The 27343-nt window shown below is 32.0% G+C and overlaps 1 protein-coding gene and 1 long non-coding RNA gene across 2 annotated transcripts in view; one reads left to right on the plus strand and one right to left on the minus strand.

The window, feature by feature from the left end:
• Positions 1-27343, plus strand: part of LOC127728368 (uncharacterized) — a 242517-nt gene that overhangs the window by 212134 nt on the left and 3040 nt on the right. The gene's annotated exons all lie outside the window — the stretch shown is intronic.
• Positions 789-27343, minus strand: LOC127728304 (activin receptor type-2A-like). The gene is made up of 6 exons (XM_052235645.1): positions 27088-27343; positions 23370-23711; positions 17749-17881; positions 11215-11782; positions 9914-10183; positions 789-7268 (listed from the first exon to the last, which is right to left on the minus strand). Exons 1-6 carry the CDS (start codon positions 27143-27145, stop codon positions 7089-7091), a joined length of 1551 nt encoding a protein of 516 aa, XP_052091605.1. The 5' UTR covers positions 27146-27343; the 3' UTR covers positions 789-7088.

Raw genomic sequence — 27343 nt, forward strand, 5'->3', positions numbered from 1 at the left:
GGTTAAAGTGACGCCACCAAAATTCAAACTTGATCTGTCATTTGTGGTGATAAGCATTGTGTATAAGTTTCATAACATTTGGTTGAAGCAATCTATAGTTAAAGAAAGGAAACCAACTTTGGACTGACGTTGGACGTACGAGCGGATGTACAGACAGACAAGGGTTAAACTTAATGCCCCCTCCACTACGATGGAGGCACAAAAACAAGAATGGGTCCATAGTACACGGATGCACTATCATTTTCTTTGTTCAGTGGACCGTGAAATTGGGGTCAAAACTTTAATTTGGCATCAAAATTAGAAAGATTATACCATAGGGAACAGGTGTTCTAAGTTTCAAGTTGATTGGACTTCAACTTCATCAAAAACTACCTTGACCAAAAACTTTAACCTGAAGCAGAATAGATAGAACTAACGTACGTACGGACGAACGCACCAACCGAAAAACAATAATGCCCCTAGGTGGGACATAAAAATTAACAACTGACAGACGGATGCAGGACCCAAAGCCATGGCAAAAGTTAACATGGCCGTGTAGGCCAGGTGAGCATAAATTTCGTGCCGTGTGTTAATAAAAATTCAAACTATCTTGAAACAAGACTTGATTCCATGGCAGATTTGAATAGCTTATAAAGTACACCTCAACATTAAGACTAAATATGAAATTATTCCTTACAGAGGTTGAGTAGTTTTTAACAGAACCTTCCAAGAAGGTCATTGCATTATACCACCACCTCTGTTGTAGGGGTATAAATTTGTTAAGAGCAATCGAGCTCAAATAAAGAAAATTTTATTATATTTAGTTTTATTGTCCACAATAAAACAATTATTACACAATGGCAACATCTCAATAACAAAGATATACATACTCATAAAACATATCTTAATAATTAAACAATTTCAGTCAAAATTCTTTTTGATAGTACTTAAAAAGATTTGTTATAACCTATGAATTGTAACTTTACATGATATCAATTCACTGTAATCAAAAATCACATTTCCTAAATGCTTATAAAAGTTCATCTTTTCAAAATCAATTTGATATCAAAAACTAACACATAACAAATTACACTGTAAAATATATTCAATATACTTTACTACATAATCAAGCAAGTGAAATATTAAAAAAAAAATAAACTGTCTTAGAAGATAAAAAAAATTTAATAATAAAAAAAAATTTATTCTATATACATATAAAACGAACTTGCAACTTAAATGTGTTGATACACAACTGTAATCTATTAAAGAGGAAATACAATAGTTACAAAAAGTTCACACACAAGTATCCAAATATGACAGCCTTTTTCACTGAAATCATACTGCCTACATTTTATAATCAACAATTTCTAAATTACACTTGAATCAATAATAATAATAATAGTATGAGGTATTATTTTTCATTTCTAATTTAACTGGGTTGAGATTTAATATTGATGATAATATAAGCGATTAAATTACAATAGACTTTCTGAGTAAAGCCAAATTTAAAGATGATAAACCTTTAAATTTCAATGCACAATCAGTAAAGATACCTCCCTTCAATATAAAAAAAATAGTATATTGATAAAATTGTATGACTGCTTATTGCAAGCACACAATGGTTTAATATTAAAAGAGTTCATTATCGCATTTTGCAGAATTTCGCTGTCAATGAACTGTCAAAAACTCATTTCAAAGGCTTGTGCATATCAACAAAATTAAGAAGAGCTTTTCTCCCAAGAGATATTAGCAAAACAAGACAAAGTTGTCAAAAAAGGGGTACCTCTATTGAGAGTTGAAAGTTATCTTACGTCACATCTTCAATGTAATGTATATACCTATTTAAAAAAAAAAGGTTTAAAGGTTCTGGATTAAAATCTGTAGGAGTTGATTTCATAAAATTGACACCATCCTTGAAGAATTTTGATGAAACTGAACAGGTTTGTCCATGTAGAAAATGTGTAGAAATTCTCCAATTGTGTACACAAAATGTGCATATCTTACCAGAATATATACAAACATAAATGAAAGTTGAAGGCCTTGGGAGGAAAACTGAAGGTGGAGTTGACTTCACAAAACAAGGTACCCATTATTCCCAGTCCTTTATAGATTGACATATTCTTTTTTGTAATCACTGAAACAATCTTTGAGGTGGATGAGGGAGGTAGGATTCAGTTTTAATGTTCATGATGCAGTCCTCCAGCAGCCTATACAAACATTATATATCAAAATATCATATTCTTAAACTGCCATGGTGGTGTGGCTAAATGATGGGGGAAAAATACAGAAATCATCATTGGTAATTTTTCTACCAACCTAAACCTGGTAAAAGGGAGGCAACCTTCATTTTTATTTACAATTATACAATCTTAAATTTTATTACCAAATTTTGTCAAGTTACAAAAAGCATGGTGCTGTTTTTCTTACAATTTAAATATATTCAGTTACAAAAGTTTTACTTAGGAAAATAATTCAGAAAATGTTTTTAAAGATATTTTTTATATAAAATTATTCATAAAAGACTTGCAACTATTTGGAATTGTTTCAGACTGGAACTTAATGCACTTACTTGACAAAACCAAGGGTAAAAAATAAACAATTGCCATATTAAACGATGTTAAACATTTATTAAAATTTCATTTACTTTCCCAAAACTGTTTAAAAATGAATGAATTGGTCATTTCACTTATCCCACTCTCCAATACATTGATAACTGGTATATTTCATTAAAATAAGAGAAGCAATGGCAATTTTCAGTTCAATTAACATAAAATTAGGGCATAATTATTCAAGGATGTAATTCCTTTCAGGCTACATATTACTTATAAAATATCCAGATGTCTATTCCTGCCAAAAAATAATATCAAAGGGACTGATATTTTTGTCCTATAGTTTTAATATTTAGTACATTTTCAATCTAAAACCGGTCATTTAAAAAATGTTGGTATTTTATATTTCAGCAGCAATCATCTTTAAGTGGATTTGATTAAATCAAAACTCAAATCTTAAATATACTCATGCAAGAACATGAATGATCTTTTTCTTGCACAACACAAACAAAAAGCAGAAGCAGTTTTTCTAAAAAAAGTCTTCAAATTTCTTTTCTAGAAAAATTCTATATTATAATTTTAGAGAAACAAATGTGTACTTTTTCTAGATATATATAGATTCTACCACTACATCGAGTGTGATACAATATTTATCCACTCGATACAGTTAAATTTTCAAATTTAAAACGCGAGGCTTGCCGAGCGTTTTAAGTATTTAAAATTTAACTGTCAAGAGTGGATAAATATCGTATTACACGAGATTTGGTGGTGGAATCTGTTTCTCTAATGATTTTCAAACAATACGCAGGCAAATTTATTCCTTCTTTTCAAATGATCTGCAAAAAGATGTGCTCTTTCTATGTGACGTCATCAGGCATGGTCGCCTTTTTTCATGCCGTCACAATAGGAAATTCAGAGGAAAGCAAGAAAATTCGACGTCATAATCGGATTTTAACCAATGAAGAACTGAGATCAAACGAACCACACGTTGATTAAATTTTGTTTATACAATGGGTGCAGAAAGGGATAAATTGACGAAGAATTAGAGAAAACAAAATATCTGAATGTGTGTTTGGCAGGTGAGAAATAGAGATATACCAGTATATGAAGTACTTTTAAACAGTATATTTGACTAAAGAGCGTTATATTTAAATAGAATTAACAGTGAAAACCTGATTTTACAAACCTAGTGGTTTTGCATAATATTATAGATAACACACATACTTAAAAAAATCCACATTTTACTGGCTTTATGATTATTTACAAGTATTTACATAGCAGTATATACAACTTACAACATATGTATGACAAGTAGAGTGCAATTCATTTATACTCCCACCCCTAAAAAAACAAAAACTCATGATAAATAATATAACAAACTGTCTACACACTTTATCAAAGTCGTTTAAAAACAAACATTTGATCCTTAAAACTATGTGGCACTAAAAACTTTGAAATGTGTTCTTCACATATTAATAAAATTATAGTATGTATAACAAAATTATTAATATGGCTATAAAGGGTAATCCTAATTTCTTCCTTTGTTGTTTATAGTCTAGTAAACATATCTTAAAATTAAAAAGTGACATAAAACAGGCAGAAATTTATTTCTTACAAATGGCCTATTCCTGGAAAATGTAAGATTTAAAAAAAACAAAACAATATAATCTATCTATTGGTACTTCCAAGAAATAATATCAACACTCAAACTTTATATCTTTTCAATCTTTGTCAAAACTATTTTATCATAACATTATTAGCAATAATAACATGATTTGCTATTAATTTAATCTATCAAGATCAAGTGCTACGAAACCACAACATATTTTTTCAAAGGTAAATGATCAATGAAAGACTAAATTTACCCATAATTTTTATCAAGTGCCACAGTTAGCTTTAATCACCGGGATACATATACATTTTCTTTGATAAATCTGCTTGAAAAAAAAACTATTAAAAAAAAATTATTAAAAATTAAGAAAGTCGTTTATTTTATTTGACAATATACAACAAGTAATATAAACATGATTGTGACTTTGTTATAAGAAAAAACCTTCCTTCATGGTAAATACATGAAAGTTTAATAACATGATGAATTTCTATTATATATCTGATTGATGGAGTGTTTGAAATTAGCACTGTGGTCAACAATTCTGAATAGCATAATGTAAACAAAGTGTTAAATGGTGACACATTGTCTTATGAGAAATTTCAACATATCCTAAGCTACTTATTTGGGAATACTACATACAGAAAGTTCATGAGAAAATGCTACCTTCTTGAGTAAAACATTTTTATAAGGGCACTGATAACTATAGACCACACACATTTCATTTTAAGTTCTTTGGATTTTTTCTGCATCAAGTATTTAGCAGACAATGTTTTATTTACATACTGAATATCTGTTTTTCATCAAGAGGAAAACATATCAGAATTCAATTCCATACTGAACATTATTGAAAAAATAAAACAAAATCGTAAGTTATTCATCTTTTTTATTTAAAATTTTTTCCCTACCTGTGCTTATTTCATTAACAAATAACATATCACAGAGAAGGCACACTGAGATTATTTCTTTTCTGCAAACTTAACAGAACTATAACTTGTATATTGATTTACTTTGTGCCTTCCTTGGGTATTAGATATTCATATATGGAATAGACTGCACAAACACGTACAACAATACATCACTGTTAATCTGAAAACATTTTCGTCATTCAACAATCCAAAATACTTAATAAAAAATTGGTGTGGCCATATTTCCTGAATGTATTCTTGTAAAAATAAGAAATTCTGGTGTCATGTTGGACTCAAAATTTCATATAGATAATTATTAGGGCAGTTCAGATTATTGTGTAAAGGGATATTCTAGATAAAAAGTATATGGGTATTGGGTTTTGAATGACATTTAAGAAGGGCAATGCTTAAATTTCTTATCAGGTTTAGCAATGATAGTGAGCATGGGAAAAATTTCTTCCAACTCATATACCATTTTTTTCTGGATAACCCAAACACAATTAACAATAATGTCTATTTGCAAAGAAGCTTTTACTACTTTCCTATTCAAATCCAAAAATATTTATGACTAAATGATTTTAAAAATAAACTTTACCTATACATAGTTCACCTTTTCTTTCTTTGTCTTTTCCATATTATTTTAATTGGAAAAAAAAGGATGTTCTGTTTAAAACATTTAATCCTACACGCATATAAAAATTCAGATAAAATCAGAAGTAAAAAGCCAAAGTTTTTGACACCAAATGAGTCTTTTCATCATTAGACCATAGAAAATACTACAATTAACTCTTAAATATGTCAACAAAAATTTATCACATATCATCTGCCCTGTTATTAGTTTAGTGTGGTAAAATCTGACACTTTTTGGGGGAAAATCCAAGTTTTTGGTAAAATTCATCATGACATAATTTATGACTCCATTTAAAATAGTACACATACATAGGTTTGACTTACATAACATGTTAATTAACATTGTTAACAACCTGACAAGAATGAATTGTAACATAGTCAGCAGAATTTCTTTCTTACATTAAGTTGCATGTGTGTAAAGAGGTATTTAGTCATCCCTGAATTATGAAATAGCTATGATAAAATGATATACAAATATTAAACATGCTAACTAACCTTGTGATTTTTAATAAATAAGTTTTCTTCTATCACTGTATAAAACAAAACATGCTCTGACATGAATTTTACCTCGAAAGCTAGAACATGGTTGTAAGTGCTGATTAGGATTTAGTTAAAGCACTGTATGAAACATAAATCTAACCATTTAGTACATTAATATAATACAATGCCCATATACTATTGATTTCCACTAATATAATAATTATCATTGTATAATACATCATTTTTATACAAAAATTTACAATGAAATGCCATTTGATGTAATTCTACCTATAATCCTAACTCTCCAGTTACTTGTGATTTTTCTTACAATTGTTGTCTTATTTCACGTATATTTTCTTATTGTTACAGTTCATTACAATATAAACTGCAGAATAAATACCTATCAACTTAGGAAAAAGACAATGATGATCTAGTAAACACTAAATTCTTAATCCTTTTTGAAACTTTCAAATGCATTGTTTTTTTCTAGACTGAACTTCCTCTTTACAAATACATTTATAACACATGTCCATTGGAAACATATCTTGAGATAACATGAATTGTCTCCCTTGAATTTTCTCATATCCGATTTTACATCTAGTCAGACAGAAGTCTTAATCAGTTCTGTGTTCTTTTATGAATACATTTGAATACTGATGTCCTTCTGTAGCTTTTATACCATTATACAAAATAGTATTGTGTGCACCTTTAATTCATCAATCTAACTATACAGTATTATTTCTTTTTTCACATGAAAAAAATATGAAAGATTTCAAATTTGATTATTTGTGTTCTTCTTTTGTGTGCCTTTTTAAATCTATAAAACTGTTTTATTTTATTATAGAACTTAAACCAACTGAATAATTAAATACTAGACGTGCACCCTAGTCTTTTATGAATAATGCAAATACAAGAAACCCTTTAAGTTAATCCTTAAGCTGAAATGGAAGATATCTGGTATGGTATTTCCTCACTTGGTGAAAAAATAACAGGTGACACATTTGTCAATCGGCTCAAGGCAATCAAACGTTCATGCACACAATTAGCCGACACTCTGGCCTCAGCATCCTGATCCCAACATTCTTCAATGGTGTTAATCATTACCTCCAGACCCTGTAATTACAAATTATCCATATATTTCAATAAACTGTTGACAATATTCATTTTCTTTCATTTGTTCATATTTTACATGTAGCTTGAAACCAAACACAGTGGAATACTCTAAATGTTAGCAAAAATATGCCATTTTCTGATATATTTAATTAGATGATAAACGTATATTCATTGAAACTTCTGTAATGAATGAGCTTGACCGTATCCTGAGATGTAACTAGCCCAAACCACTGTTATATAAAAGGGTAAGGGTGATTTCTTTCTTTATATTTTTCAGGAACATGTTTGTGTAAAATAAATAGGGAATGTGTCCATGGGACACAGATGATGCCCCTGCTTGCATATCATATAAAGTTATAAAGGGACATAACTGAAGAACAGTAAAAGTGACACTACCCAAATTTGTACTTGATCTGAATTTTGTGGTAATAAGTATTGTGTATAAGTCTTATAACATTTGGCTGAGGCTTACTTAAGTTAGAGAACAGAAACGAAAAATTCAGCAATTTTTTCCATTTGTAAACAGGCTTACAGGGTCTAATCTAGGATTTTTTAGAGGGAGAAGTGACTTCTCCTCCCATGAGAGAGTTGGGAGAAGTGGTCAATTTCTTGGAGAAGTGAAATTCCATTACCATTTCGTATGCATAGTGTTTTCGTGCACATCATTAAGGGAAACATGTTTTATTTGTGCAATAAAAAATTTCCTTGCAGTGTTTTATATGATTATAATATTGTATAAAATGTATGAATTGAAAATTCTAAAGTGCTGTCAACTTGAAATTTATTTTGTTGCTTGCCTAATAATATTATCATGCATTAATCCCATATGCATCTGCTTCAATTTTTTAAGTCCAGAAAAATATGACTCCCAGTTTATGTGATGACTTTTTAATGACTGGGCAATTTAATGTTTATCTTTTGTAAAATATTGACAGTCCAGGACATCATGTCAGCTGTAAGTTGAAAATCTCATGAAAGATTGTAAGCCTATATATAAATAAAAATATTTATCAATCACATTTTTTAAAATATCTCCCTCATTAACAAATTGGTCGTGAAAAACCCACTGCTGATCACAAGCTGGCCATGTGTTGTACATTACTCTTTGCAACCAAGTTATCCATTAGCTGTTTTTCTACCTTTTATATTTCAAATTTTAATCAAAGAATATAAAAAATCTGCCGTTCATTCCCACTCTTAACCTACCGAACAGTAAAATTGATCGTCTCGTGATAAATAAAAAGAAAACAAATCAGCTGAGTGATTACGCAACATCCTCAGATGAAAATCATTGTAAAGTGATAACTAAAACAGACGCTCGGTTTCTCCTTTCAATAGTTTTGAATGTTAAATCCATGGATGTTCAAAGTCTCCGTTGTATTTATTTCATTTAAACGTCGACAGTATTAGTCCTGGGTCGTTTCAAAAATTTCAATTTTCCTTGTCGGTCGCCATTTTTGTTTGGTTTTGTTTACCTGTGAGACTTGTAAAATTCAAGTTGTCTCCCTTAAACCGATTTTGATAGCGATTTGACTTCGCCATGAAGTCAGTCGGACGGCGAGTTTTAGCGATTTTCAAAATTCCTTGGCGACTTAAATTGTCATTTTGCCGGCAAGATTATGGCCTGGTAAAAGTGACACCTCCAAAATTCAAATTTGATCTGTATTTTGTGGTAACTAGCATTGTGTATAAGTTTCATAACATTTGGTTTAGGCAAACTAAAGTTAGAGAACGGAAATGAAAAATTCATTAATTTTTATGTTTATAAAGGGGCATAACTCAAGAATGGTACAAGTGATGCCACCCAATTTCATACTTGATCTCTATTTTGTAGTAATAAGCATTGTGTACAAGTTTCATAACATTTGGTTGAGGTAAACTAAAGTAAGAGAATGGAAACGAAAAATTCAGCAGTTTTTATGTTTATAAAGGGGCATAACTCAGGAACCATAAAGTGACGCCACCCAATTTCGAACTTGATCTGTATTATAGGGTAATAAGCATTGTGTATATGTTGCATAACATTTGGTGGAGGCAAACTAAAGTTAGAAAACGGAAACGAAAAATTCAGCAATTTTTCCATTTGTAAAGGGGCATAACTCTAGAACAGTTATAGTGACGCCACCAAAATTCAAACTTGATCTGTGTTTTATGGTAATAAGCATTGTGTATAAGTTTCATAACATTTGGTAGAGGCAAACTAAAGTTATAGATTGGAAACCAATTTTGGGAAGTACGGACGGACAAGGATAAAACTTAATGCCCCTTCCGCTACGGGCGGGGGCATAAAAATAAAAGCTGGTTATGTAATGTTCATATTTGTTTTTCTGCTTTTCTATCAGAAATAAAAATAAATTGATCACTGTATGAAAATATGTTCATGTATGTAGGGTTTCATTCTTTAATAATTTTTTATAAATCCAAGCAAGACATGCGTACTGAATATAAATGTACTAAAGTATATAGTTGGGCGTAGCCATTGTTTTGAATTTGTCTCTATGGTTACTGATTTAATTTTCATAAAGGTTTTCATTTATATTTCGCAAGGCAACTGCTCTTTAGAATACTTTATTTTTGTCAGAGAATTTTCGATGTCTAATTTCTTTATCAAACTAAATATATGACATTGAATGAATCCTACTAACCGAATGTCTCAGCCATGTTTCCTTTATAGTTGGTCTACACTTTTTCAAGACAACATATTCTTGCATGTCTTCTAAAGTAGGATGAGTCCCCACTTCTTCTTCAAATGGCAGCTGATAGTTGTCTATTTGACCTTCAGCTACTGAACATCTAGATACAAGCTCCCACAGAACCAATCCACATGCATACATGTCTATCCTTAGGAAAGCATCACGATTAAAACAAATAGCTCCCTCGAGGACCTCTGGTGCCATATATCTTCTTGTTCCAACCTTCAAGTGGAGAAAATTCAGTTATTAGGGAAAGAAATCAATTCCATAAATTTTTTTTAAGTTCATCATATATTACCTCTAAATCATCAATAAAGAATCAATTTTGTTGAAAATTGTGTATTTTCAACTATATAACCTAGTGGCATGTCTATATCATGCAGATTTTGCACAACCACAAATTCATCAAATAAACTGTTGACACAGATATGCCTCACCTGTAGGCATAAAATTCAGAAAAAGACATATCTGATGGACAGCAACATTGCTAATTAATTCAAAGTAACTGTACTGGTGGGTAGCTAGGGTAGGGCCTCAAAATGGTTGACAAATTGAGATGTACAGACAGCAATGTAACTTTATAGAAAATATTGTCTTTTGTAAGTAGTTCCTATCAAACTTACTTAATCAGAAAACTTAACATTTAAAATTGCTAATTAATTCAAAGTCACTAGACCATGGCCTAGGGGGCAGGGCCTCAAAATTGTCGTCAAATTGATATGTACTGATAGTAAAAATAATAATGCATCTTCAAACAAAATATCAAAGATCTATCACAAGTAGTTCCTATCAAACTAACTTAAGCAGAAAACTTAACAATTGTTGACGCTGTCACCGCAGCCGTTGTCGGAAAAGCAATCCCTATGTCCAGGTGAGTCAAAAATGTAACCTTAACATTATCACTTTATCATTCTACCTCTGAGAGGACGTGGAAAAATCTATTATTCAATGCATTGTAATGTAACACTGTTCTATAGTTACATGTGTATTCCTTTTTTTTTTAATAATTCTCTCTCAGACTCGTACATCATGTACATTAAATTTGTATTCATTACAATTGTAAATTGCAATCAAGAATGGAATTTATAAGTCTTTATTATGTTAAAATTAAACAAACTAAATGTGTACTCATTTGTTATCCCTTCTTGCAGTCATGTTTTTGAATGTGAACACTATATTATCTGGTTTAGCAAATAACATTCAGTAAATCCAATGTTTTATGTAAATGATAAAAAAAAAGTTTATTAACATACCAAACCATGAATTTCACCAGCACTTTTTCCCGCATCAAACTTCAGAGCAAGACCAAAGTCAGCAATGCAAGCTGTTAGATCAGATTTCAAAAGAACATTCTTGCTTTTGAAATCTCGATGAGCAATTGATGGCTTTGCCTCAGAATGACCAGCACCTGGTATATCATCATGTAGATAAGCTAAACCTTTAGCCATGCTCTCACCAATCTTCAACATGTCCAACCAGGTTAACTTGTGACCTTTCAGGTAGTCACATAGTGAGCCAAGATCATGAAACTGAGAAATTAACCATAATTTATCATCACGTTTTTCTGCAGCAATAAATCGCAAAACATTATCATGCTTCATATGAGGTAGTTTATAAATATCTTGTTCCATCATCCATGACACCTTTTCTTTCATAGGAAATATTTTGACTGCCACAGCCTCTGTTGCCATTGTGCCTTTGTATACTTCACCAAAACGCCCATGTGCTCTAAGTTCAATCAACTGTACAGGCTTCAATGGTTGAGGTGATGGTGGAGTACTTTGTACAGGATCAAATGTTGGAAGCTGCTCATGCCCAAATCTATAAAAAAAAACAATCAAACTTTAATTATACACAGACATTGACACATATATATGATAATAATTTTTATCTAACTAACATTCCTTGACTAATAGTAACTAATTTATGTACTTACTATTGAAATTATCAACATGGACCTAAAGAAAACAATTTCTGAGCTTTATGGGTCATGCATAAAGACCCAAATATCCTCCAACATATTTTGTATTTCATAACTGTATTAGAGAAAAATTATTGAAATAACACCATATTTTCAAAGACAGAATTTAAAGGAGAAATGTGGTGTACCATGTACATTTTCTGTAAAGGGGTTGTAACTGTGAAACATAGTCAATACACTTAGCAATGTTCCAGCTTGAATCTCAGGGCAGAAGGGTGCTAGTTGTCTGAAAGGGCACTTTATTGTTATAACCCAGATTTTAAGGGCAATGTTGGACAGTGTATAAATTACCTTGAATATTGCTAGGCTCAGCTGGAGAACATTAGTTGTATTTAAACCAAATTCAGAAATTAATGTGTTCTTGATGTTGGTTCCAGTAAGAATTTTTTTTATCAAATTATCATACCATGAAGCAAAGCATATCATTTTGATGTTAATCTAAACAAACTTGTACATTTGGTAAGGAAAATAATCTTCAGAAATTTCAATGTTTTATAACTTATACCAAAATAAACAAGTAGTTTTGAAAGATGGAGTTATACATGCAAAATTGAATGTTAAATATAACTCAACATGCAGACATCTTATACGTTCAGGTATTTCACATCCAATCTTTTATGGTAATATTCTTTACAAAGCACAAAAATGTCAGTATTCACCTCAAAAGCTAACAAAACCTTTAAACAGACTTATTAAGAAGGGATATAGTTACGATACTGTTGTCAGGTCATTAAAGATTGCATATTTTGGCTTTAATATTGATTCACTTATAGGGTCTTTGCATCGGAATTAAACATATTTATTCTAAAACCAGTTGTTGGCATGACACGGGTTATGTTCTTCTCATATATTTTATGATGGTATAATACTAAACCCCTAACAGGAGGGATTGTGCCTGATATTCATATGATGAAGACATAATCTTTCAATCAGTTTAATTGAGGTCTTAAGCTGGCATGTCAGTAACTGCTAGTAGTCTGTTGTTATTTATGTATTATTGTCATTTTGTTTATTTTCTTTTGTTTCCTATTCTGACATCGGACTCGGACTTCTCTTAAACTGAGTTTTACTGTGCGTACTGTTGTGCGTTTGTTTTTTCTACATTGGCTAGAGGTATAGGGGGAGGGTTGAGATCTCAAAAAACATGTTTAACCCCGCCGCATTTTTGCGCCTGTCCCAAGTCAGGAGCCTCTGGCCTTTGTTAGTCTTGTATCATTTTTAATATTAGTTTCTTGTGTATAATTTGGAGTTTAGTATGACGTCCATTATCACTGAACTAGTATACATTTGTTTAGGGGCCAGCTGAAGGACGTCCCGGGTACGGGAGTTTCTCGCTGCATTGAAGACCCATTGGTGGCCTGTGGCTGTTGTCTGCTCTATGGTCAGGTTAACGTTGTTGTCTCTTTGACACATTCCCCATTTCCATTCTCAATTTTATTAATGTAATTAAATTATCTACATTTAAATTAATTGTTCAAACATATAGTATACATGTATATGTTATTGAGAGTTATTTATTATCATTTGAATTGTTACAAAAAAGTATTTTTTTTAAGTGCACACCAAAGTGGTCCTCAGTAAGGAGTTTTATAAATATAACAGGTGAGACAGGAGATGATCATATTATATTGATGCAATAATATATTGCAGAAGGTATAAACAGTTACTTTTTTCTCCATCATTGTTAAAAATTAATTTGTTGAGTGCTCCTATGTCAGGAGGATTATAAAATACAAGAAGTAAAACAGGAAGTGAATCTTGTTATGTTCAAAGTACAAATTTCATTGATTCTTCTTTAAATTTCATACTCATGGTTATGAAACAAAACATTTTTCCAATTAAGTCAAAACTATGTATGCCTTTAAAATTGTTTAAGATTTTATTTTTTATGTTATGCCTACTGAAATAATTTTTTTACGGTGTACATGCTGTACATAAACATTACAAATGGATAACATGTGGACATTTCATTCTGTATTAAATATCTAGTATTTGTTCAATTATCTTAAATCCACTAATTAGCAGTAAACAATCATTAACAAAGGTGATAAAACTGCCAAAGCATTAGGTATTTAACTTAATCCCATTGTCAGTTAATTAGTGTTACACAATCAGGTAACAATTTTACCGGAAAAGCCGGTAGGCATGAAATTTGGAAATTTTATTTTTTTGAAAAGGCAGAGGGGGGCATTCTTTTACTTTGGAGGGCAGAAGGGCGGGCCGCCCTTCTATTTAGGGCAGGCGGGAACACTGCTTAGTTGTACCTCTTAGACTGACCTAATCACTAACTTTAACATGTAAACTATTTAAAAATTTCAGTCAATGGACCATGACTGAGGAGGAACAGTGAGGTTTGGGTCTAAGAATCACTTATAGAAATGAGATGTGCTAATGCTTATTGACCAGGATACCAAATAGCATCGACTAACTATAAGTGATTTCTCAAAATTGACCTAAACGTAAATTATCCACAAGTTCTTATATATATATGTCAATGGACCTAGATGAGGTGGGACCAAATAATCTCTATGGAATTGAAATGTGTCTATGTTACTACAACAGCTTACTTAGTGGTTACTTTTATACCAATTGTGGTTACTTTTAAATTTACTTATCACTTACTCTTACAATTGTTGATGAAGCCATTATTGGAATCAACATACCTGAGTCTTGTTTTAATAATAACAGGCGATACAATATATGTCATACAATCCATGTTTACTTTACTTTTTAGGCTTTTAAAGCATTTTTATTGTAAAAAGTATATAAATGTATGAAAGTATGAACATATATATAATATATACTTTGCATATCATGACTATCTTTACAAAGAATTTACTGAAACTTCTGCCATCACTGAGACAGGTGACAGGTAGAAAAATTTGTAAGGGTTCAGCGGAACCCAGTGTCTCGCCTACTTTTGCTGTTAGTCGCAGGCTCAACAAAAATGGGGAAATAATTATTAAAAATGTTCCTTTAGATACTATCTTTTGATTATAAGAAGCTTCTGTTTAAGTTTGGTAAGAATCCAGGATGGTTTATGAATCTAATAAATGTTTTATAAACTTTAACTGCAGACTGTGTGTAATGTTAACAGGCAGAAAAACTAAGTCCATTTATGAGTAAAATACGGATAAACAGGATTTTTTTTTACAAAATTTACTTCTGGATACTATCTTATGATCATAGACAAGCTTCTGTCCAAGTTTGGTAGAAATCCAGGATAGTTTAAGAAAGTTATTAAAATTTGAAAAACTTTAACCACAGAGTGAATGTAATGTTAACTGGCAGAAAAACAAAGTCCATTTATGAGTAAAATGCAGATAAACAGGATTTTTTTTTACAAAATTTACTTCTGGATACTATCTTATGATCATAAACAAGCTTCTGTCCAAGTCTGGTAGAAATCCAGGATAGTTTAAGAAATTTAAAATTTTAAAAACTTTAACCACAGAGTGAATATTTGTGGACGCCGCTGAATGTAGGAACGCTATGTCTCTCTTTTGCAACAAAAGTTGCAGACTCGACAATGATGGAAGTGCCTTTTTTAAATTACTTGGCCTTTAAATGATTTCTTTTTAAACTTTAAAAGGCAATGTCTATTAAAACTTCACATTTACTTATTTTGAGAGTATTGTTAAAAGAGTGCAAACAAAAACAAGCTTATCCAGATTTTCTGATAAAATTTAGAGAAAAAAAAAGAAGTATCAGGCTATGATGGAGATTACAGCACCAAGGGTCCGGAAACAGTCATATTTGCCAGTCATGTCCTAAGATGAAACTATTTGTCCTAAATGAGTAATTGGGATTTAGGACAAATTTTATTTTTTAATCGCATTTTGCACTTGTGATCACTTGTTTTTGTTTATAATCCCTTTCCTGTAATAAAACTGCCACTACAGTAGTTTGATAATCCTGAGGGCCCTCCTAATATCTATATCAATGCCTCCGGGAAACATTGGCTAATGATCGCTAATCACTTTTTACCTGTGGTTTTAATTCACACCTGACAGTGATCACAAGCTCAGAATAATATCTTTAAAACATTAAAGTTCCCTGACAAGTGTATTCATTATTTATTTACTTTTCATCAAAGACAGTCATCAATTCTGATTTTAAAAATTAAATCTAAATTTACGTAGAAAAAAGTATTTTTTCATGAGTAACACATGTGCTTTATTTATTATGTAATACACATGCGTGAAATTGTCTTCAGCAAATTTAATATTTAATCGTAAAATGCAAATTGATTTCATGCTAAATTAAACGAGTGCAACTATTATCTGTTATATTCAAACACTTTTAAAGGTAATAAAATAAAAAAGCCATAAAAAGCCGGTGATTTCCTGTCAATTTGCAGTGATCGGGAAGGACGTGCGCCTTGCGCCAATCGACCAGAAATGGCGCATAGAGTGACAAATGTAAGCGCCCGCGTGGCGCATGATATTTTTCACTTCGTTTTGAAACGTTGAGATATCGTCAAATGGATTTCCGATCGTATTTCGTGCCGCCATGTGTGAGTACACAACTGTGTAGTGTTTACTCCAATGATAGGAGCACCTATATATTTTTGGGACGTCTCGGGTGTTTTCCTATGGTAATAATAGCAACATGCGGTATGACTGATTACCCAAAAAACGTAATTAACCATCATTCATGATATAATTATTTATAAACAACTTTAAATTTGTGAAAATTGGCTAGTACAGGCGAGAATTCTTCTCTAATTATAATCTTTTAAGTAAGCTTGCTATTGTTTCGATTGAAAAATCCAAAAGCCTTTTTATGAATAGCATAGTATTTGTCTCCATAAAAGGGGCTTGACTGTCCTTGTCAATTTTTTTTGGTCTTTGGCTCGTTTTGACATTTTGTAAACATGCCTTCAGCGAATTGTTGTTGTGTCTTATCAATTAACGTTGCTCTCTACTGTTATTCTTGTCATTGTGATGAAGCAATAATAATACAAGTGCAGAGAAAATGCCAGAAACGTCCTCTAATACGGAACGTCTGGAATAAGTATGGTATCGACGAAGACCCAAATTTAATGTAAAAAAAACATGAACATGAACAAGGGAACAGTACCAGTTTTAACATTGTAAATAAAGGTTATCGTAAATATTGCCCGGTTTGGAAGAAGTTATTGTATATTCATTGAAATTGAAATTACAAAATCACAGGAACAATATCCATGATATTAATTAGAATCATACTTGTAAGTACAGTGAAATATACACTTTTTTTACTTTTTTTTATTGTAAACGAATGGCCCACACATTTGACATCATGGCCCATTAATTCTAAAAATGGCCCATTGAATTTATTTTTGGGGGGCCCTGGGCCCATAGAGAAAAAATCCTTCCAGATCACTGAATTTGGTAAACAAAACAAATCCCGGAAATGAATCCGGAATTATTCGTACTTTGAAATATCGCAAACTTCCGGTTTTTACTTTTGTCAAATCTAAAGAAACGTAAGCAATGTCTGAGAAATTAACCATTTTGAGTCATTAAAATCATTTCAATTTTAGACTGTTGCCTTCCCTAAACTGTCCTTCATAGTAATGGTAAGACATTTACTTAGTAAATGCGATGAAACAGCAATACAAGTTCGTCATGTTCGTTGATCCTATGAATATAGTCAAGTTGATATCGACAATTTGAAAAGGGGCACCAACTTTTCAAACATCTCAAAATGACCGAAATTGTCTGGAAAAATTTCCGGATCCTTGTACAGCTGATTTTCATGATTTTTTTTTATATTGATAAAATGTCTGTGAAGATGCATATTGTTCTGACAAATAACTTACCTATCTTTATAATAAAATCTCCACATGAAGAAAATCCCTATAATAATAAAGACTAATATGGCTATAGGTACTAGTGAATACAATACTGTCTCTCTAACACTGTCGGGTTTCTCTGTTTCTACCGGTCTAGCTCCTACAAAACACAATGACTAAGTGAATTTTAAATCATTGAGAAAAACTATACATGTATATATGTTCTTTGTCTATATTAATCCATTTTTATGATTGCTATTTTTTCTGTTTGAATCTGCAGCAATGAGGTTTTCAGGATTTTTCCAACTGTATTAGTTCATGTTCTTTTTCGACTTGTACTTCAATCATTCTTCATATGATGAAAGTCAATCCTGTCAGTTGTCAGGTCTATAGACAATAATGATTGATTGCTTGTATACTTAATATACAGTGACAAATATTTCATGCATATGTATACAAAAGTAGGACAAAAAATACCTTCATGACTAGTAAAATATATTTCAATTGTACATTTTTGAGGATTTTATGCAGAGTAGTTTTTTATTATTGTAAGCTTAAGGAAGAATCTTCCATAACCACAAGGTTTTTTGCAGACATTGGATTAACTAAACAAAATACTTCAGGTCGCTCTCATATTCAATCTCTCATGTACTTGCAAGGGCTTGAATAAGGATAGCAAATGTTTTCAGACAGGTTCAATGTATGTACAGATTTTGATATAAACTTCTGTATACAAAACATGTCACTAATCCAGGATTTTGATTGGTGCCCTCTAGGAGAGATCCAATCAGATACATGTAGCAGCTTGATTTTATCGAAATAGTTAAATCCAGAATTATGATAAACATGATAAATGGGACAACTTTTCCTTTTCTATTATTAATTTTTCACACGGTTTGCTCCATTTTATGTATTTGAAGTCTCCAGTTGGTTCAATATGTGTGTGTTGGCAGTGTTGTCAGTGATTCTAATGAAAACATAATATTTGCATTGCTAAAAACTTCTAAAGAAAGTATAATCTCATGCAAGGTTGGCAAAAAAGCGGTCAATACTAGTATTGACCATGCCGGCGGTAAATACTGGTAAATAAGGTGAAATACTGGCAAATACTGGTCAATACTGGCAAATAATGGTCAATTGAAATATTATTTGATAGGACTTTACTATAAAAACTAGTCCCTACCTCAGGTCAATTACTTGGTAAATGGATAGATATATATATAGTCACAAGGCAGAAAGTCACTTATTTACTAAATTGTACTAGGACAAAAAGTCACAATTAATTAGTTCATGAACATGGTTTAATGAAGATTTATCAAATATTAATTTAATCATACAACATATATAGTCATTACCATCATGAAGTCAGTCACTCAAAAGAGACTATATAACATCTGGTTTTCTTAACAGTTATTTTGAAAGATGCAATTAAAAAAATTACAAAAATTGTTTTATATATATATATATATATATGTTATATATTTATCAAAAGAAAACATTTCCTGAATTTAGAAGATTTTTATCATGCTGTTGAATAGTCAGGAATGAATTCATTGTTTAAAACAATGTTCAGAAATCACTTTTATGACCTTTTTCCTGTTATGTCAACATTTATTAGGGGACAGTTGTTATAGTAATTAAACTTTTGACACCTGTTAGCCATATAATAGGTAATGCTCTGATAATCTATATTGCTAGTCACTTGTAATTCTATTTACCTGTAAAATTCAAACCTTTTCAAGAAAAAAATATCTTGATTTATACATGTTAAAATAACTGATATCGCAATTTTATATGTATACCAAAAGTATGCAATATCATTACGCCTAAGAACTAAATTAATCATTTTTAATGTTTTAATAGTTAATAACATACCAATATCATTCATTTGTATAAACTGAATCATGCCAAAGGAATTAAGTTTTTCCTCATCAACCGATGTTTTACTTGTATTGATAGATAATTAAGTCAGTCAAAAGAAGCATGAAAATTTCAATTGACCAGTATTTGCCAGTATTTACCACTTGGGGAGTATTGTCCGGGGCGGTAAATACCGGGTGCGGTAAATACCGCCCAACCTTAATCTCATGAATTGGTAAAATCTTTTACTATTATTTTTGACAAATATAGACATTTTGACTTGGATAGAGAGTTGTCTCATTGGCACTCATACCACATCTTCTTATATCTATTTAATGATTCCATCAAATTGATTTCAGCAGAAATTAAATAAAAAGTTGTATTTACGGTAGTATCATTTAATATAAAGCTTGTCAGTATAGGAATTTCATTTTAAATCTTTCTTTTTGACTTACTAGAATCATTAGTATAAAACATAATAAAGATAACAGTTATTTCATTGGGTTGCTGTTTTATTTGTGCAACCCACAACACTCGTTCATTTCCTGAACTGTAATATTCAGATGAACATTGAAAATTTGGCAATTTTTAAAAAATGTGGTATTAAATGTGCCATTGTTAATGAATTCAAAACAGACTGAAAATTTTTCCATGTTTTTTTTTTTTAAATTTACTTGTTGAGTGCTAAATTATCTTTAAAATTTTGTACAATAGAGAATACTTTTAAAGTCCTTTAATATTTATTTACGTAAACATGTACTATTCTATTTCTAAAAAAATAATTGCAGACCCTATATATATATTTCTCTACGGTAATTCTATGGAAATTTATCCCTTTCCGAACCCATTGTATAAAAAAAATTTAATCAACGTGTGGTTGCCAGTGATCTCAGAAGATGATTGGATGAGTTTAAGGGTCATAACCTTTCTCAGCTCACTGGATGCATCAAAATATGCTAACAGGTGTTAATGAAATTGACAACTTTATGGAAAGTGGATTTTAGTTTAGCAAAAAAGGAAAATTTATTTTTTATTCATTAGAGAAACAGATTCTTACATAGTTACTCGTGGATTATCGGAGGCCGAGGCTCGGACTTTAAAATTGATAATTTAACTATCTCGATTGGATAAATCCGATAATCCACTGGTATCAATGTAAGAATCTATATATATTTAAGCCTCATATCTGTGTCCCATCCTTTTTATGGCATGATAGATGTCTCAAATCTATGTCCTCTCTATCATCAAATCTTTATCCTTTACAAGAAGTCATGCCCTGTGCTACATTGTCAATGATTGTATATGCATGCGCATGTGTTGTCAGAAATTATCTTGATTTAGCTATAGTGATTATTCAGTTTTTAATATTTTATCATTTTTAGATGAAACAAGAATGTGTCCATAGTACACGGATGCCCCACTCGCACTATCATTTTCTATGTTCAGTGGACCGTGAAATTGGGGTCAAACCTCTAATTTGGCATTACAATTAAAAAGATCATATCATAGGGAACATGTGTACTAAGTTTCAAGTTGATCATGTTGATTGGACTTCAACTTCATCAAAAACTACCTTGACCAAAAACTTTAACCTGAAGGGGGACAGATGGTTGAACGAACGTACGGACGAACGAACGCACAGACTGAAAAAACATAATGCCCCTCTACTATCGTAGGTGGGGAATAAAAAATAGTTTTAACAGTAAAAGCAGTCATAATACAGAGTTCTTGAAAAAAAATACACATCAGTCATTTGGGCTGACATTAACCATGTTAAGTTATATATAATAACTTATGTCAGCACAAACAAAATTTTGTCAGTCCAATTTTTTTCAACAGGACTGGGAAAAGTAGTCGAGACTTCTAACAATATTATGGTAGAATAAGCTTTTGTAGTTATTTTGTTTTGTATATTTGCTGAATAAACTTCATATTTTTATTTTAAACATCTTATTGTCTCTGGACATTTCTTATTCTCCCTCATTTTTACTATCAATTCACTCCCTGTCTGACCACTATTAGTAAGTAAATTTTATTTAGAGTCAGCATAATGTAAAATTAACAGCGAACAAGAGCTTAAGAAAGTTCTTACAACATATTATGTATCAGTAAATGTGGGTCATTTTTGTCAGACCTTTTAATTTTTTATCAGTTAAACTAACACTTTTCAAGAACCCTGATAATATAAAAACTTGTTTTTCTCTTTTAAAATAGAAACATTAGTCATAAACTCTTTTTGGGGATTTGTCTAATAAGTAACGAAGCCTACAAGGGCCTAACAGTAAAATAGATTTGAGTACTACTAAATCAGTTCTTCTTTTGTTTTATTGTTTGTTGAATTTTGTAGTTTGTGTGGATCTGATGACCCAAGTTCTTTCCAATTGATTGTAACAGTTTATTCATATGTTGTGTTGTTATACCACAGTCCCAGGTAATTGGAGGGTTACTGAAGCATTTTAACTCTGCCAATTATGTGCGTGTCCAAGGTCACATCATCTTCATGATCTTAGTGACCTTAAATACTTATCAGTTAACATGGTTAACCTTATAAATAGGACATGGATTTGAATACACACATATTTGAGTTTCATGATGTCACAGGACACAGATTTGAGACTGGATAAAAGGCCTCAGATTTGAATGCCATGACATCACAGGACACAGATCTGAGGAAAAGCAGTGGTTTTCCTAGTGTGATGGGGAAGGGACCCAGGGCCCATGCAATTGGGGAAAAAAGTGTGTTAAATTTTGGCTTTGGGAAAAATCTATTGTCCGTTCCCAAGACGAGCACACAGCATAAGGTAGGGGGGTTTGGGGGCATGCCCAACACCCCAAGAAAATTTTGAAAAATTAAATGCAAAATCCTGCATTCTAAGAAGGAATAAATGCATGAATTGCCTACAAAAATAGCTATTTTTTTATAGAAAAGGATTTAAAATAAAAGAAGAATGTGTCTGAGGACATGAATGCTCCACTTAAGCTTTTCACTTGACTGATGTTTTCTAGTTTTCTTATTGGATGGGTCCCAAGACCAACAGCAATATTGCCAAATTCATGAGGAGCATTAACATATCTTCCATCAAACAGTTCACAATATTTACACAAGTTAAAAAAGCTTTTATTAACCATACACATAACTAGTATCCTTGTTTTGGTACACTATGGTCATGATGGTACAACCAGGGGTATTAAAATTTGTTTTCATATTTTAGATAACTAAATTTTCTGGCATCAGAAATTTGACTAGAAGAGGGAGACTGTGACTCAGCATCAGTATCACAAGGATCAGGTTCATTACTACATGTTTTGAGACTCAGATGAAATAGTTTGAATTTAAATTGCATTTGTACATGTACAAAAAATGTAGCATCAGTGTCACTAGGTTCATGATCATCATTAGACCTACATGTTTGAGACTCAGATGGAACAGCTTGAATTTGAATTTTACTTGTTTCAGTTTCAGACGATTGTGGTTAACTGTCTATAGATGCAGTGTTTTGGGAAGGGAATAGAAATGACTTTTTAACATGTTAAAATCCAAATGCTAGTTTTAGCTTCCGAAAAAAAGAGCATATTTCTCTTTGGGAATGGGACCCAAAATGAGGGTTGGAAAATCACTGAAAGGACAGAGATTTGAGGTACAAATGTATGGACAATATTGTACATAGATTTGACCCTTTCTTTACATATATGCAAATTAAAATGTTGTGTATAAATACAAGTACTGTTAAAAATAAACTGCTTTGACACATAGTAGCAACTACAAAAATTTATCTGTCTGAACCTACCTTCAGGTGGTGTTGTACTACCAAAAAATATTGTGTAGTTAGTGTTACATAAATCAGAGTTACAGCAACAAAAATTCAAGGCTCCTATATTTGGATCTTGTTTACATTCTGATGTTGTACATCTTGATGTGTGGCTAGCTGTCCAACATCCTTGATGTTTCACAATGTCCTCAGATCCATTTACTGACTGCCATGCAATAAAACAACTATCATACACAGAAGCACATTTTTCTATTTGAGAACATCGACTTTTGTCTTCATATTTACAACCATCAGGAATGACAGCACATGTTATTATATTAACAGCATCTTCATTGTAATCAGGATCCATTGGAAATCCATCTGCAAGTACAAAAAATAGTGTAACATAAATATATACACGTACATTGTATATATATATTAAGTGCTTAGAAAATCAATCTAACAATGTTTAGATTTGTTTTTTTACTTCCTCCCCTACTGGAGCTTGAACCTGTTATTTTCACTTCTACGACAACACTGCCTAGCATTGCGCAGACTCCTTATCCCCTCCTCTAGCAATAGCTGATAAAAATCAGCTTTTGTTTTGGGAAGTGTATATATATACATGTAACATGTCTAAATATGTCATAAAAATGTGTGCATACTGTTTCAAGACTCACGCTAGTGGTAACTATTAGATATTGATCTGCAAGTACAAAAATGTGTAAAATCTCATAAACTTAAGTTTATAATGCTAAAAAAAACTCACAAAAAAACACTGGTACTTTATTTGAGTTAAAGGTAAAAATTGAATTTGGATTGAATTGGCACCAATCTCATGCATCTTTGAATGCTCAGTTACATGGATTTCGTATAGGATTACTTTCAATTATATTTTGTGTTTCTCTCAAAACAAAATGCAAATGAACAACATACATAAATGAAGTATATGTGTCTATTCATTTTTGAGTTCCACATGAATGGCCAGGTGGGTTTTAAATCATTATCTTTGGAATGTCATTTTGACAAGATTCACGTTTTCAGATTCTTTTAAACAGCTGAAGGATACCATTGATACTATCAATGATGATAGTACTCAGCTAGTGCATACCTGCCAACCATCCCGTTTTGAGCGGGAGTCTCCCGCGCAAACAACGAAATTCCTGAAATCTCCTGCTAGCCGGTCCGCTCCAGCGCGGAGTATAAAAGAGGACCATGGATACTATCAATGATGACAGTACTCAGCTAGTGCATACCTGCCAACCATCCCGTTTTGAGCGGGAGTCTCCCGTGCAACCAACGAAATTTGGGAAATCTCCTGCTAGCCGGTCTGCTCCAGCGTGGAGTATAAAAGAGGACCATGGATACTATCAATGATGATAGTACTTAGCTAGTGCATACCTGCCAACCATCCCGTTTTGAGCGGGAGTCTGCCGCGCAAACGACGAAATTCCGGAAATCTCCTGCTAGCCGGTCTGCTCCAGCGCGGAGTATAAAAGCTACCGCTTTCAAATATTTTTACCCTTACCCGCATTTGTAATTCTCTGGCTTTTTCGTTACTGTCAATAGAAATAAATAATCAGTGATCATTTGAAAACTTTGGTCAGTAGTTTCTGTGTTCGATTTATAAGTAATTGAATTTCATTTCTGCTATGTAAACTCCAACAAAATAGAGGTCTTTGTATGGACAAAGCGACAGTGTAAAAAAGAAGAAAAAGATAACTGCAAATCGAAATGTCAAGCAGATTGAATGAAAGATTTTCAATTTTTACGACCAAATTCACTTGACAATAAATCTTCATTTTGCAAATCATGTTCAATCAACTTTTCGGTTTCTTCTGGTGGTCTGTACAACGTCTGAAAGCATGCTTAGTGTGATCCTCACAACAAAATCAAAATATGGAATGTCATTAATTATGCGACTCAGAGGTATTGAAAAAGGCAAAAAAATAACACTTTGTACAGATTAAAACCATGAATTGAAGAAATAAAGTATATTTATTAACTCTTATTGGTGCTTTAATTTTGTAGATGAATAAGTAAACAGGTCATATATTTAACTTGAAAATGTTGTTCGCACAAAATCTCCCCCTCAGCTGTTATAGCGATCTCCCTCTTTGAAGGTTTCAGAGGTTGGCAGGTATGGTAGTGTAACCAGGATGTGTCCCATAAATGCACTGGTTTCTGATATGGTGCATACAGACAGAAAATCATGCTTCCAGGAAGTATGTACACACCTTAATGAGAACTCTCAGAGTTCGCGAAAATGGACGGTCCTGTCGGTCAAAATGAGGTTCGGACCAGTATTTTGAAGGTTAGTGCCGGTCCCGATGACCGATGTAAAAAAGGCTGTTGTAGTGCATATTTCGACACTTTTTTACATCGGTTATTAGATGTACAGCAACTGTTTCCAATAAGTGTTTACATCGGTTATCAGATGTACCCGCTGCCAATTTCCGGTACTGGTTTACGGAAATTATTATAAACAAACCAAAGCGGCGATTTACACGTGGCCTACTAAATTTGTTCATAGAGCCATCCCTGGCAAACAATCGGCGATTGAACCCTTCAATGGAGCAAACAAATACTGTAACAGCCGAGAAAGCGATTCAGATGATGAAATGGATAGTGAAGATGACTTTAAATAAGAACAATCAGAAGACCTGAACTGGTCCTTCATTGTTAATTTGCCTGTGGGTGCGAAGAATCAAACTAATATTAATAAAGTTATTTTTCGATAAAATATGTTATTAATTTTATTTCAGAATAAAATTGACAGATTTTGTAGGACTGGCTAAAATTTTGTAGGACTGACAAATAATCATGCTTTGTCAGTCCCATGACCAACGGGTCGAAATAAGTTTTCGCGAACTCTGAACTCTTTGAGTTAATCTTTAGAGACATACTCTTATCTCAAGATCTTTGTTTTTATTTCTTTAACCCCACAATCAAACAATATGTAAGTCAGGAGTTGCTTAAATTATTTCATCACTGTATGAAATATAAACATTACATCTGGACATGGTACACTAGGAATGTGCTCCATCTGTAGGCATTCACGTAATTGCAAGCTTTAATTTCGTCTGTTCAGGAATTCAATACAGGGCAATCACTGCCAATCAGAATTGCCAATACATGTGAACTACGTTTTGAGGTTGTAAATTTATAAATTTACTTCATATTTAAACATGGAAACAGTCTTGCTGCTTAGTTTTAATTTATTTTTTTTGTTACATTTTTAATTTTAATTTTTCCATTCAAGTAGATTGCACCAGAATTTGGCAGAAAGTGAAAGTCCAGCACACACAGCAGGTGCAGGATTTCTGCTGGCCAGTTAAAAACCTGGTTTTGCTGTAACCAATTTTAAAAGAACAATACTTTCCATTAGAACTTACCAGTTTAATCAATAGTGTAATTGTTATAAAATTGCATCAAGCCATGATTTTGGTAAATTAGCCAGGCAACTTTTGAATTTTCTTACAGAAGTAAAGTGTCCTTAAATTGTACAATTTTCTGATAAAAATAGCTTGGTACACATTTTAGATTGTCATGATTTGTCATTGCAAGAAGTAGGCAACTATTGAGTATTGACTATTGTGATGTTTCTGTACAATTCATCAACTGGGATTTCTGCGATTAAATACTCCCCTTGCACGGGCAAAAACTGCCATATAGTATGTGGTGGCGAGAAACTACCCTCTTACATTATGCTTTCCTTTAAGTAATAAATAAGTAACTTTCTTATCAATATTCTTACCACAATTTTTTGCAACTGCAAGTAGGAAAAACAACAGACGGAGAGTCGCCAACATCATGGAGGAGCAGAGTAATGTTCAAGATTCGACCTTAGAAAAATTGTTAAAAAGTAGGACTATGATTTAAAATAAGATAGTGTTTATGTGCTTCACAAAAACTTTTTGATTTTTTATAACGCTCTGTGTGAGCCATATATAACATGTAAAATGTCACTAAAATTGTTTGTTTTTCTTGTCAAAATGGCGTTCTCATCTAGT

Source organism: Mytilus californianus, unplaced genomic scaffold, assembly GCF_021869535.1.
Source record: "Mytilus californianus isolate M0D057914Y unplaced genomic scaffold, xbMytCali1.0.p SCAF_2, whole genome shotgun sequence".
Taxonomy (NCBI): domain Eukaryota; kingdom Metazoa; phylum Mollusca; class Bivalvia; order Mytilida; family Mytilidae; genus Mytilus; species Mytilus californianus.